The sequence below is a fragment of the Kryptolebias marmoratus genome, linkage group LG7 (genome assembly GCF_001649575.2).
Source record: "Kryptolebias marmoratus isolate JLee-2015 linkage group LG7, ASM164957v2, whole genome shotgun sequence".
NCBI classification, from domain to species: Eukaryota; Metazoa; Chordata; class Actinopteri; order Cyprinodontiformes; family Rivulidae; genus Kryptolebias; species Kryptolebias marmoratus.
Genome location: NC_051436.1, coordinates 9,138,239 through 9,152,769, shown reverse-complemented (window position 1 = coordinate 9,152,769; position 14,531 = coordinate 9,138,239). Strand labels below are relative to the sequence as shown.

Here is a 14,531-nt window from a genome sequence, read left to right as displayed (position 1 = left end):
AAAAAAAAACTCAGCAAAGTCAAAGCCAACAGGAATATTTTAATATGCTGATAAAAGATGGTTGGAATTAATATTAATGTCAGGTATTCAGGCTTGATTATGACGTAAGGCTTGCATCATATTTCAAGGAACTGGTTTGAAAAGAAAAAAAATAAAAGGGGATAGTGGAGGAGAAGGGGGGGGGGTTTGATAAAACAGAATAATGGTTAACAATGAAGCCATTAGGAACGTTTAGCGAAATACTGGATAATGGTGTATTTCTGAGAATAAAAAAAAAAACAAAAAACTGATACTAAAGAGTCTTTGTATTAGCTGAACAGGGCAATAACCCCCCCCCCTCCACGCTATACTCCACTGGACGCTAAAAATAACCAAACCTTCAGCCGGGTGAGAGCCCGAACGGACAACAATCCGTCGAACGTGCACAAATTCACTCACTCGTTAAACAGGACATTGTGCTGGGGACACATTCCCAAGCACTTCCGGATGATGTCCATGTCGGTTCGAATGTCATAGCCGTTGATGACGGCTGTTCCCGACGTAGGCGGGAACAGTCCCGTCAGGATGGACCTACAAAAATGCAAAACACTTCTGTGATACAAAAAATAAACCTATGTTTTTTTAAACATCTTTAAGTCTCACAACTGTCGGGTTTAATGGACCACTTGTCATCTTCGAGCCACAATGCCGATCACTCTCACGCACACTGATCGTCTCAGCTCTGTGACTACCCGCCAGCAGCTGGTTGACTTCAACCTCCCCATACAACCTCGGTCCTTTTGTAAATCGACCCCAATAAGCCGGGATTAAAGAGTTTTGTCAAATAAAATCAATACAGCTACAGGTTTATAATAACTTAATATAGAATTATTTTAAATTTCCAGCATTTATTTCTCAAATTTCCTGAGTTCTTTGTAAAGAATATACAGTATTTTAGTTCTGATTACCATGAAAATAACAAATAGGATTTTTTTTTTTAATATATCCTCACAATATATATAAAAATCCTGCAAAAACAAAAGTTTGCTGTTACTTTTCATGGTTTTGGTTTATTTTATGAAACTCAAATTTTAAAAAAATTTCTGTTTTTGTAAAAAATATTCAATTTAAGATTTGCCTATTTTGTATTTTCTGATTTGTTATCGCTGGTAAATGAACAACGTGTGCAAATAGGTAGCAAGCTTACCTGTGATGCTTTTATTATAGGTCTTTCTTTTGATTAATATTTTTCCCCCCCCATACTTTCATTTCCTTGATAAATCGTCGATGACTTTGGAAAAAAAAAAAAAAAACTAAGTTACTAAAATTCCATCTCAACTACATTCAGAGAACGCTGAAATTTGACTGTAATTCTGTCGGTTTGGGTGAAACTAATTGGGTTGTGAAGGTTCAGATTTATAGTTCGAAGACACCTGCAGAGAAATGAAACCTGAAGTAAAACCTTTCATCAATTTCCCAGGGAAATGAAGGTTTTTTTATTTCTTTTTATCTAAACACAACTTTAGCTTTTTCCTCTAAATCTCACAGATTAGGAAATCCGGTGCTCCCAGGAAGCGTAGAGGGAGGGGTTCAGTGTGTAACAGAGTCCTCTCTCTGTCCCTTTTCCTTATTTTATGATTATATTTTGTGTCTTCCCCGCCGCCCTCAGTCTTGCATCACTTGTTTTCTGTTGCTCACACTTTCCAGGCCACTGGCTTTTATTTATTTTACTGTCATCCTAAAACCCCCGACCAACCCAACCCCCCCCTGTTCCAAGCAGCAATTAGATAACTCTCGCTATCGTCGCAACAGCTTTGTGATAAATGTCCCCCTCAGAAGCTGAGCGATGAATTGATGCAGCTGCAGCACAGAGTCAACACTGTGCACCGTTCAGATTAGTCGCTCCTCCTGAAACTACAAGAAAGAAAAAAAAAACAAAAAACAAAAAAGCGAGCCCCGGTGAGGGAAAACACGGGAAGAAACGAATAACATCGCTCACATCGTGGTCGTTTTCCCTGCGCCGTTGTGGCCGAGAAACGATGTGATCTGATTCTCGTAGAAGTCCAGGCTGAGTCCGTCCACCGCCAGCTTCCTCCCGGTCTTGTAGATTTTAACGAGGTTGCGAATCGAGACCCCGGCTTTTACATCGGGAGGCGGCTTCTCCATGTATTCTTCAGGACCACGGAGAGAAACAAAGAAGACGGATTCAGGAGGCATTTTAAACTTAAACATTAACAAGTTTTATGCTCAATAAACCCTGACCCACACAAACACATCACCGGGTTTATCTGACGGTCATATTTGCATTAAAACTCCCATTAATACCGATGACCAACAACCGCCCTCTATTTGCCCTTTAAGAGATAGCTCAGATGTTTTAAAACGTAGAAGTTTACGAACATAAATACCCCACATTGTTGCAAATAGCTCTTTGAACAACCTGAGTTTGGAGTAAATGTCCAAGCAGGGGCCGAAGAAGATCTTAAAATGGCTTCGATCTCAAACATATGACAGCGGCTCACAAAAACGCTATTTAATAAACCTTTACACCGCCGTCAGTTTTACAGCACACGGGTGTTCACGTTGAACTAGCTGCAGCAGTTCTGGTGCAGCTTGGGGAACGACGGGCAGGAGTATCATCGAACTTCAGCCAAAATAAACGTGTAACATAAAAGTGACGATAGTGTAAAGCAGGGGTATCCAATCCTGGTCCTCGAGGGCCACCGTCCTGCAGGTTTTCCTTGTTTCCCTGCTCCGACACACCTGATTCAGTGGTTAAATCACCTCTTCATGTTCTGCAGAAGCCTGTTAATCACACATGGATTCAAATCAGGTGTGTTGGAGCAGAGGAACAAGGAAAACATGCAGAACGGTGGCCCTCGAGGACCAGGATTGGAGACCACTGTTATAAAGGTTCAAGGACATTTGAAAGACTTTCCCAGAGCTTTGGCAGCCAGCAGAGAAAAGTAGCCTATTTAAATAAAATTAATAGGATTAGAGTTAAAAGGCGTATTTCTGAAGACGTAGCTGTTAAAAAACTTTGATATAAAGGGAGATTAGGAAGGTTATCTGCTTTTTTTAGTTAGTCAGATGTTTTTGCTGATCTCAGAAACAGCAAAAATGAATATTTTCACTTTTTTTGCCACCTGTGCGCATTACGACTCATTTTGCCCATGACAGATCACATTTCAGACTCGGAAACAACATTTTAAGAGCCACAAAACAGTGTTTTTATTCTAAAATAAGTTCCAGGCTGAGTAAATCTTAGAACACCGCCCTTGCGTTTTCATGCAGACAACCAAAACTAAACCTTTTTTACAAACTATGACATCATCGCTTCGGCCTCAAATCTAACCTACAACTGGAGGGCCCCCTTTGAATGAGTTACATTTCATATTTTATTTGCAATTTACATTCTACACGCACGCTCCATGCTTTGTTTCCCATTTTGGTGTGTATTTGTGGCAGTGTTGCAGCGCCACGTACAGGCCTGGCGTAGTTACTGCAGCATTTTGGGTCCTCTTCGGTGGATTTCTAGAAATGGTGCCGTGTTTACGAGGATACTTTAACAAAATGACAAATAAGAATATTCTGGAAAAACTGTGTTTCCATATAAACAAGGCCTGAGGCTGTTGAAAGATTTACCTACAACAGATGAGTTATGAATTGTTCAAAACCGTTCAATAGAACCTTTTTTCTAAAGATCTTTAAAGGTTTATTTATTCCTGGTGATTCATATTCTGATGGGAAAAAAACCAACACTTATACCCTGTTAATCACTAAAAGACAAATATAGCCAACCTCTGGCTCATTACCCAGAACGTTAATTGGAAATTGTTGGGTTTTTTTTTTTATTTTTAGCAGTTTCCGGACTTGGAACTCACTCGTTCCCCTCGCAACGCGCCAAGCTCCATTATCACCAGATACGACAAAGAAGGTGCTAATGTTTGTTTGCGACCCTCCTCGGCTCGCTCACACGTTCTCGTTAGACCTGCGTCCGCTTCCCGAGCAAAAAAAAACAAAAAAAAACAGCCTGACAAGTGACAAGTATACATAGCAGCTGGCTGAGCTGCACGACAGTTACGCTTCCGAGGTGAGAGGCGGAGAACAAACGGGAGTCTACCGTCGCTGACGCTGGAGTCCAGCAGCGGATCGGGGTTACGTTCGGTCGCGGACGCCGTCCCACACCAATACGAGGAAGTGAAAGGGAAGTACCACGGTTTGGGAATTCCATATTGACCTGAAATCAACCGGAAAGGACAACAGTCGCATTACGTTATGGGCTTAGAAAAAAAGGAGTACAGTACTTCACGTTATGGTCCTCTCAGCAGAGCAATAGTTGCTCTAACTGCAAGAATTACAGCACTGCTTCACATTTTAGTGTCTTTCCTTTCTTGAACTGCGACACAGCGCGACAACATTGTTCACGTGACTCTGTTCAGACGCGTTTACCTGGGAAGACATTTTCAATGTACCACGTGAGCACCCAGTACAGGAGGGCATCGAGGAGCATCATGATGATGGAGACGACGAAGCTGTAGCGATCCCCCTCTTCGGGACTCTGGCCGACGTTGTGCCACTGAATCCCGATGCCTTGCTCCTCGTACTTGGCGAGCTTCTCGGCGCCGTAGCCGAAGGCCACGCACGACAGCAAACTCTAGGAAAGGGGACAAAAATAAATGAAAAGAACAAACATTCCCGGTTAAAGGAACGATTTGGGACAAATTAAAAAAATATATATGATCATTTGAGTGTTTTGCAAGAAGCCCATGTCGTTCTCTTTTTCTGCACTCTAAATATGTAGTTATGTCGAGCAGCTGGTTGCGTTAACACACTGTACTATGAAGACAGCAACACAGGGAAATGGCCAAGTCTGGATCCGGAGTCTTGGGCGGATGCCTGGTGAGCGGGCCAAGCCAAGATAGTCTGGCTCCCCCAACATAAAACAATTCATTTGTGTTTTACACTTTTATTCTTGAATGAAATCAGGAAAAATACAAGCGACCGTTAGATACACCAGGACTGGCACGGTGGTACGAAGCCGGTAAAAAAACAGCTCTGATACAAATGGACTCAATTAATAGATTTTCAAGTTTTTTGAAGGTCTTTCAATGTATTTCTTTCGATTTTTCATTTTACTGCCCAGTCCTTGTACCTGACAGCGTATTGTGCAATGTGTGCTTCAAAGAGAAAAAAAATACATCAGGGAACATAATAAAGCGAGAAAAAAAGAAGAACAGGTGAGACCAAAAAACAACAACAACAACAAAAAAATAAAAACCCAGCTAACAGCTCTTTGGGAATAACCTTGTTGGTGCTATCTATGTGCTAAAAAATTAACTATTTTATGTCTGTCAAATTGTGATATCTTTAGTATTTTTGAGATACTTACTTAAAGAAATGGCTAGTTGGAAAGTTAGCAAGCTAGCTAGATGGTACTTTAGCTAGTTGCTAGCCAAAATATCAAGTTTAAAAATGGTTCTTTGCCAAGTTATCTTATATTTGTAAACAACACTCATCTATGATTAAGTTTAGGAGGCTTTTTATGTGTAAATGATTTATAGCTCACAGTTAGGTGTCTTAAAAACAAAGTAATAAGATCAAAAACTCGTCTGATCGTTAGCCGTTAGCTGCTGGCCTGAAAATCAGTGAAAAGGCTAGCGACGTTCAAACAATTTCCTTTTTTTTTTCTTGTAAACGCAAAAAATGTTGATAAAGACCTCTTTAACAGAAAGTCTGAATTCTTGGAAGCAGAATATATTTAAAGGCTTTCCTTGAAGGAATGCATATCGCCCGCCTTTCATTAGTCAGTTTTAGACGAACGTCATCCTCAAACCCGGAGAAAGACGGTACCCACAATGTCACGCTGTACCGTGAGACTTTATGCTCAGAGTATCTGTTGTGAAAGATACTCAGCTACTGCTGAATCAAATTTTAGCTCAATATCTGAGAAACTGACTGAACTGTAGCCATTTTTGTATTGGCTAACATCGATTAGCTGTGGCATTCTTCGGGTATTAGACTGACTCCAAATGGTAATCAGTTGAAGATGTATATCCAGGATAGTTTTTTAAAAGTTTCAATAAAATCCGTTTTGTGGTTCTGGAGATATTTTCTTAACAGACAAACAATACCTGTAAAATAAACAGGCAGTTCTGTTTTTTTGTTGTTTTTTTTTCGCTCGGTTGTTTGCAGCAGCCATCTTGACTCTGGGTGACTCCAAAAATGACTCAAGAGTTAGTTTTGCACAGTTCTGTATGCTGCCTTTAAAGAAGCTAAAGTCTGGATTTCGGTTAAATTTTGCAAGAATAGTGTGGGTGGTAACGATCCACTCGATCCTATTTTCATCAAAGACGCACATATGTGAATTTACAAAGGTAATGTGTAAAGTGTTTGAACCTACCAATTATTCTGTTAAACTTTCAGTCAATTAGTGGAAAAACAGCAGTGAAATAATCTTCACTCCCTGAATTTAGGAGCTGTCATGGGAAACTGTTACCGCCGACAGAGGACAGACACCAGAATCCATCTGCCGCAAACAAAGATTTGTTGGATCTCTCATACAGCGGGAAATTGCAAATGATGCTTTGCCCACGAGACATCATCTGCCACGGCCTCTCATTCCGCATCGCCATGCCGCCCGCCAGCTGTTTCATCACACCTCATTTGCTCGCAGCGTTTATGCTCCGGCAGAAGTGTTTGCCGAGGCTTGGGAGACGCGTCGCCGCGGATGCCCGGTGTCACAGTGCCGCGCAGAGAGAGAGAGAGCTCGGAAGGTGACGCCAAGCCTCCAAGACCGGCTGCAGGCATTGCTGGCAACCTCCCGCGCCGCCCTTCCACTGCCCATCTGCCAATCAGTGAGGAGATGAGGGCTGACAGCGGGGCAAGTGGGCACCCATCCTTGACCTCGGCGTGAACGGCTGACAAAACAACGGGAGCCGACTCTTCGGCTGCTCAGAAAAAGGGCACAAGTTGCGAGGCAGACAAAACAAGCCCTCTTTATTGAACACATGTCAGATTGGAGATTTAGACATCACTCAGCTGGCCAAGGACAAAAACTTTCGTCAAGGGCACGATGTTTTAGGATGGCAGAAATCCTCTTCCGATCAGAATCTTGGTCTGTTTCCCCAAACTGAGGTCGCTGAAAGAGCTTTCTGCAACAGATAATAATTGGTTTGAATTTCTGAAGATGTGTTCTGTGGAAAGGTTACAAACCATTCCTTTAGGGTAGAAACAGCTGGGGGTCTTTGCATTGCATAAAATTTAACTTTTTCCTTTTTTTTCCTGGCGTTGTAGTGCCTGCTACTTAATTGTGCAAATGCTGATTCAGCATTCAGACACTAGTTTCTTTGTGTACTTTGCATACTTTGAAGTGCTATTTTACCCAAAACATTTGGCTCCATTATTAATTGTGTGCTATGACTTTTGGTGTTTTTAACTTTTCTACTTTTCCATCTATTTAACTTTATTTACAGAAATTTTCCCCATAAAATATATTCAGATCTTCAGAAACATTGTAATATGAAATCTACTTCAGCATACCTGATCTATATTTGTCTTCTGATGACCCTTTTAGCTTTTACCTACTGTTGTGTGACATTTATCGATGACCTATGGTTTTGCAAAGCTTAGTTTTTAGCTACAGTTTAGCTAATTTTACCTTTTAGCTACAGTTTTGCAAAATTAAGCTTTTAGCAACAGATTTACAAAGTTTAGCTTCCAGCTGCTGTTTTGCTAATTCGAGCATTTAGCCTCTGTCTTGGTAGTTTTATCTTTTAGTAACCATTTTGCTACTTTAAGCTTTTTGTTACAATTTTGCTAAGTTCAGCTTTTAGCTACAGTTTTGACAATTTTAGCATTTAGCCTCTGTTTTGCTCGTTTTATCTTTTAACTACAGTTTCGTTATATTTTGCGATCAGTTGTGGTTTTGCTAAAATGAGCATTTAGCTACGGTTTTGTCAATTTGACCTTTTAGCAGCAGATTTACTAAGTTTAGCTTTTAGCTACGGTTTTGCTAATTTTAGCATTTAGTCTATGTTTTGCTCATTTTAGCTCGTGCTCGTTTTACCTTCAATGATTCAGTTTATTCAGTCCTAACAGAGTTCAGCAAAGTCATTCAGCATGCTGTGTTTTTGCAACAAAAAAAGAAGAAATTTCTCTAGTTCTAAAATAAGATCCCATCTCCTGCCATCAGTAAAAACACTCTTTAGCTGCAGCCCTAAAAGAAACCACACAGTCCTCTGTATTTTCCAACAAATGTCAGAGGAGTCGCACCAGCGCTGCAAGATATCTTAAAAGCAAAGATCAATTAAGTGATTCAGCCAAAAGGAGAGCCTGACAAGTTCTGCAATACTTTTAAGAAAAATTTGCATTTCTCAAGTTTTCCCAGGACTTAATGGTTAATTGAAAATCTTTCTTGTTTTCAGGCTCAAAGGAACTGTAGTCCCGGTCTCATTTCTATCTCATTAAAAGAGAAGGGAGCTAGTCAAAGCACAGAGGACTGTTCCCCCCTTTTTCAAGAAAAATAAAATAAAATAAACAGTGGCCCACCGCACCACTGCCTGAAGCTTTCCTGTGGCACACAGTCAAACGCTGACCACATCAATTCAGGTGATCTTTTGAAATCCTATTCAGATGAAAAACTTCATTATCAAGGACAAAGTAGGGTAGGATGTGTTTGCCCTGGGATGGTGTGGTTTCATATGAGCTGGGGGAATAAGAAAAGAAAAATGGATGAGTTTAAGGATGAACTGGATTGGGATTTGGTCAAATATGTCTTTGATCACGTTAACTAAAAGCCTGCATGTCAGGATTTTAGGGACTGACTGAATCCCTTATTGGATTTCTTGGGTTTCATTACATTAGAATTAGTTTTGGTATATTTTTATCTTGGATTGTTATCTTGGTGACCCTGCAACGATATAAGATAACCGGTCGGAACAGGGATGGTCTTTGCAGGGTCTTGGAGAGGTCTTCAGGCATGAAATAAGAACAGTGGGCTTCCCGCTATGTGTGATGGAGCGTTACAGGTTGGCGGTGATGTTGACGCGCGCTTCAAACGTCCGCAGCACGATTGTGATGGCTTACCGTTGCAGTCGCAGCAACATTTTGGTCGCCAGGGTGGGGGTGAGGTGGTAGGGCCCCGCACGTATTAGCTCGGCTGGAATGTCGACAATCTAAAGTAGAATCGGCCCCCCGCTGGACCCGTGCCAAGGCCAGGGACGTGATTATGACAAAGTCACAGAAGTAACCTAACGCAGCTGTGACACCCGTAATTGCATCCTGGTGCGGTTTGAAAAAGTTGAGCCAGGGCCGAGAGACTCTCAGGGTTGTGGAAAGTAGCAGGGGAAACCTATGCGGGGAGTGTCAAAACGAAGCAGCGTCATGATTGCTTTTACACTGTCCATCATTAGTAATCAGCACACCTGTCTTTACCCTATAATAATTCATCCCTGGGTATATAAAAGCTCCTTAGTTTTTCCTCATTGATTGTCAGCTTGTGTCTTCACCTTCCTACTTCTCGCTTTTTTGCCCCCCGTTTCCATTGTGTTTCAGTTGTCAAAAGCTCAAGTTTTGCCTCCACTGGGTCCACTGTGCCACTCCTTCCATAACTCCGCTCGTGGTAAGAATTCCGGTTCTTTTCTGGGATCAGGATCATTCAGCTCAGCCCAGCAAGACAGAGACGTCTCTTTCAGATTTAACTTTTATTTAGATTATTTTAGCTGCTATTTGATTGTTTTAGCTCATGTTTAGATATGTTTAGTTTCATGATTTCATTTAGATTATCCTATATTTCATTTAGATTATACATGATTGATCTGTATTTGAATATGTATGTTTGACTATGTACCTGCTGTATTTGATTCTGTTGTTGTTTCTGTTGAAAAGCGCTTTGGATCGCTTTGCTGCTGAAAAGTGCTATATAAACAAATTTCACTTCACTTCACTTCTTTCAACTCTTTAAACGGCTCTTCAGTTGGTACGACTTGTGAGGAACCATTCAGGTAATGTAAGAGTCGGCTGTTTTTTTTTTTGGTGAGCTCACGCAAACGACCCGAATCCTGTAAACAAGCCAGAAGAAACTATAGTAATAAGTGAAGAGCCATTTGGAGGCTGAGAGAAACCACGGCTACTTTAAAGGTAAAATGAAATAAAATATAAGAATAAGGCCTTTTCATGTTTTCCTTTGAGCTAAACACCACCATAAACCACTCCAGTGGTGCGTTTCTCTGGTTTAAAACGTTAATGACTTGTTTTTAGAGGTTTTGTCTCAACGTGGACTGGTTGTGTGGGCGGAGTTACTTCCCTGGTTGGTGACGTCGAAGGAGGCGGGGCCAGCTGCGGGAGAGCACTGTAGGACACTGAGGAGGTTACTTAGTGTATTTCTTTTTCCAAAATTAGAGACTGAAAACAAGCACCTTTACTGACTTTCATTTGATTTATGTTAGCTTCAAAGCGCTTCTCATTTCCCCTTTAAGTGAGCTGCGCCAAATGACCCAGATCCTAGAAGAAGGGACGGAATTCCCACGGCTGAGTTCAGCGAGGCTTTCCATCTCGGAACGGCACGAGAACAAATCCTCGGTAACTTCGGGAGGATCTAGAAATGCCACTTTGTGTAGTAATTAAACAAGATTTGCTTTGTTTTTTTAGATGTAAAAAGTCTACAAAAATGTAAAATGTCTCCGTCGGGGGAGGGGAGGAAAAAAAAAAAAAAAAAAACATAAAATAACCCAACAAACTAAAGAAGTTTTCTCCAAAAAGAAAATTCATTATATTGGAGGACCCACTTGAAGGGAAGCAATTTCAGCTGCTATGTTGGTGTCGGATTTTGACAAAAGCAAGTGTGTGAAGGCGAAAGTTGAAAGTAGAAGTGACTTCTGTCGGGAGCCAGACTATTTTTTTAATAGAAAAAGTTGAGAATGGCCACACAAACACCTGATACCACATTGTTGAGGTTGACATAAAAGAAAACATGACCTGATTAAAATTCTCTGAGGTTGCACGAACACTCACACACAGATGTCTGTCGCTCTATCTTTGTGGGGACTTTCCATTGACTTCCATACATTACTACAGCCTAACCCTAACCATTACCAGTACATTCCTAACCCTAAACCAGGCTTTGGTCCCCACAAGGAGCAGTTGGTCCTCACAAGTTAGTATATGTTAGGACAATTGTCCCAACAATGTAGCAAAAACAAGTACACACACACACACACACACTGCAATCAAGATTCAAGATTCCGTGTGCTTGTCTGCGGGACGACAGCTTGAGGACAAATGATACCGGCACGGCTATAAAAGGTCACGCAGGAAGGCTACGCTGAAAGTTGAGCAATGGTACACTGTTTATCTCGATCCCTCGAAGAATGAAAGACAAAGACAATCCCCAACTTCCTCAGGCCGAGTGTCTCGTCTTTTTTTTTCCTTTATGTTAATGCTTCGCGCCTTTGCCAGTTGAGAATGCTTATGTGAAATACGACTGAGCAAACAACAGCAAAAAAATAAATAAATAAATTATAGCGACTTCATGAATAGTAAAAACGTCCCCCCCCCAACAAGCAGCCGGGGTGGCAATTTTAATGTAACTTGAATTCTTAATTCATTCGAAACGCTCAGGGCTCACATTTTATTATCTTGGATGGGCAATAACAAATCTAAGGCAGATATTGCTGGCACTAGAGGTGAACCCACTTCCTTTCATAATAAACAGCGGCACCGAAATCAGACTTGTGGCCGGCTGGATTTAAAAGAGAAAAAAAAAAGAACAGGAAATGGATAAGAAAAGAACAACCGTGACGGACGAATTGTGATTAAAAGTGTGTGTGTGTGTGTGTGTGTGGGGGGGGGCGTAACCTTGGAATAAAACTCGGAGTAAAGTCACTCGTTAATCTATGATAACAGCAGGAGTGGGGAGATATTTAAGACAAAAAAAGAAAAAAAAGAGAAAGATAGAAAATCTGTGTTGGAGTTAACGACGGACTTACCGCGGCGACCTTGGCCCCGAAACCCATGACGTCCCTCCAGGCGTAGCAGAGGACGTGCGGCAGGTAGAGGAGAAAGTAGATGAGGCCGCCACACGCCGCTGCGAGGTTGGCCTTGGAGAAGAAGACGCTAATGAAGAAGCACTGAGAGATGGTGGCCAGGCAGAACACCAGCAGGAAGACGAAGATTACCGAGGGGTCGCTGTACTGGAGCACTTTGCCGTACTGCGGGCGGACAATTATCAAGTGAAACAAAAAAGGGGGGAAATAAAGAAAAAGACAAAGAGAAAAGTTAGTTTCAAAAACAAGTTCCTAAAGGTCGAAGCGGCGATCGAGTTTTAGGAAAAGGGGTGATTATCGTGGCAGCTCGTCAGACAGAAGCATTTCAGAAAGCAGATTTTCGGCGGCTCCTCGTACGGCAAGTCACACGTTTTTGATTTTCCTGATTGGTTGTGGTCGAACGACCTGCCACGACCTGGCGCTCTCATGCGCCCGGGCTGGTAACACCGTCAGGAAATCAAAACATGAACCGAGAGGCTTCAGTTTCGCTCGCATTGCTTCACTTGGGCGAAGCGTAAGGCGTTAGTGGTTTTATTCCATCACATGCTCGCACGTTTCTAACTCGAAGGGATGTTCAAGGACAAGGATTCTACTCTACCTGTCTAACAGAGGACCCTCCTCTATTTTCAGAGAGCTGTTTGAGATCCATCAGCTTGTGACCGATTCAAAAAGTCACTTTGACGTTAACAGTGCCACTGTAGAGCCGGCCCGAAGCACAGGACAGCATCTCCAAAATGTCTCAAAACGTTTGCGAAGGGTTCTCGGTTTCCTTTGCGTGAGTCGTGGGGCCTTGAGCTTGTGTCGCATGAATTTTGGTCATGTTTTAAAAAAAAACAAAAAAGGAAAACAAATTTTGAATTTAAATTATCACAGAACCATTGTGGTCATGTTGAACCCGTCTCAAACCCTTCTCTATTTAGTTTCCAGGAGGTTTTTATTTATTTATTTATGTTTTTTTGGGAGTGTTTGGCGACCCATTTGATCAAACCTGGACTGACTGGGGACAAAAAAATAATAATTTTTGAAATAAAAATGAATAAATTGAGACAACTGAGAAACAGTCAAACACTTTGTGATTAAATTGAGACGGACAAGTGCGCACGGCATCCGCAGGAATGTCGCCATATGTGGCAATTTATTCGCAAACGTGTCGTAACCACCAATGCGGTGTATATTTTCTCACAACTTTGTGTCTCAAAGCGGTCGCCACGAGTCGCAGACGAATGAGATGCAGCCTTAAAGCTGCTGCTTGAGGCCATCCACACCAGCAGGGGGCACCCAAGGGTAATTTATACACTAAACGTAATTCCTTGTTTGGAAAATAATATAAATAATAATAAATAATCCCAGTTTGCAAGTATTTTTTTTATATATATAGTACATCTAAACGGCAGAAATGGGGACAAACTGACTAAAACAAACAAAAGAATTACCGGCAGATCCTGAAAATTTTATTATTTAATGAAGAAATGAAAGGTAAGCCAGGAGTGTCTAGGCAGATCATTTCTTTCCTTTGTTCAGCTTGTTTGAATTTCTGCGCTCTGGTAGGCCCCACAGTTTCTGTTAAAACTAAAAGATTTAAAGCGGGGGTGTCCAATCCTGGTCCTGGAGGGCCACTATCCTGCATGTTTTCCTTGTTTCTCTGCTCCAACACACCTGATTCAGTGGTTAAATCACCTCTTCATGTTCTGCAGAAGCCTGTTAATCACCCATTGATTCAAATCAGGTGTGTTGGAGCAGAGGAACAAGTAAAACCTGCAGGATGGTGGCCCTCGAAGACCAGGTATGGAGACCCCTGCCTTAAAGCTTAAATTTGTAAGAACTTTACGTCCAGTTAGTGACATAAATGAGTATTTATGTCATTTTCAGCCAACAAACAGGTCAATTTATGGAATATGTTGCTTGCTTGTTGTATGTCCTATGGTAATGGTTGCATTGGATGTACAGGGTGGAAAATAATCAACCACGAACAAAATTAAATGTTAATGGTGCTGATGAAGGTGGTGAAAGATGGTAGGGGTGCTCAAAATCAAATTGTGGTTCAAGGCCCCAGAAAAATCTCTGTATGAATTCAACGTCATACAGTTTGATGGTCCAAACTCTCCAAATCTAGCGTCGGGTCCTTTTTTTTTTTTTCAAAGCCAGTTCTTAAAATCACCTTGAGCGTGAGCGTGAGGAAGGCGGCGCTGACCGCCAGCGGCAGAAAACTGGACACCTCCCAGCTCAGCCAATAGATGGCGTTCCTCAGGCCCATGATCCTCACCGTCTCCTTCAGCCGCGCCTCTTTCTCGGCGACAATGCCCTTAACGATCATGGCCACCGAGTAGATCCACGCTAAGGTCATGTACAAGGGGAGCGAGCTTGCCAGCGAGCGGAGGAATCTGAAAGGTGGAGGAGGAGCCACAGCAGAAAATAAGACAGTAAACGCCGGCATCACCGCGCGGTGCGGACCTGGATAAGAACCAGGGGTGGAAATTAAAAATTTTGTCCACCAGCCACAGTGGCTGG

General features: G+C 41.9%; 1 protein-coding gene across 2 annotated transcripts in view; it reads right to left on the bottom strand.

The window, feature by feature from the left end:
* LOC108234870 (phospholipid-transporting ATPase ABCA1) overlaps positions 1 to 14,531 on the bottom strand; it is a 215,816-nt gene that overhangs the window by 128,947 nt on the left and 72,338 nt on the right. For both annotated transcript variants that reach the window (XM_037976591.1, XM_017414453.3), the window contains 5 exons: positions 11,967 to 12,188; positions 4,432 to 4,636; positions 4,103 to 4,219; positions 1,979 to 2,150; positions 439 to 570 (listed from right to left, as the gene is read on the bottom strand). In XM_037976591.1, coding sequence (XP_037832519.1) covers positions 439 to 570; positions 1,979 to 2,150; positions 4,103 to 4,219; positions 4,432 to 4,636; positions 11,967 to 12,188 — 848 coding nt within the window. The remainder of the gene's footprint in view (positions 1 to 438; positions 571 to 1,978; positions 2,151 to 4,102; positions 4,220 to 4,431; positions 4,637 to 11,966; positions 12,189 to 14,531) is intronic.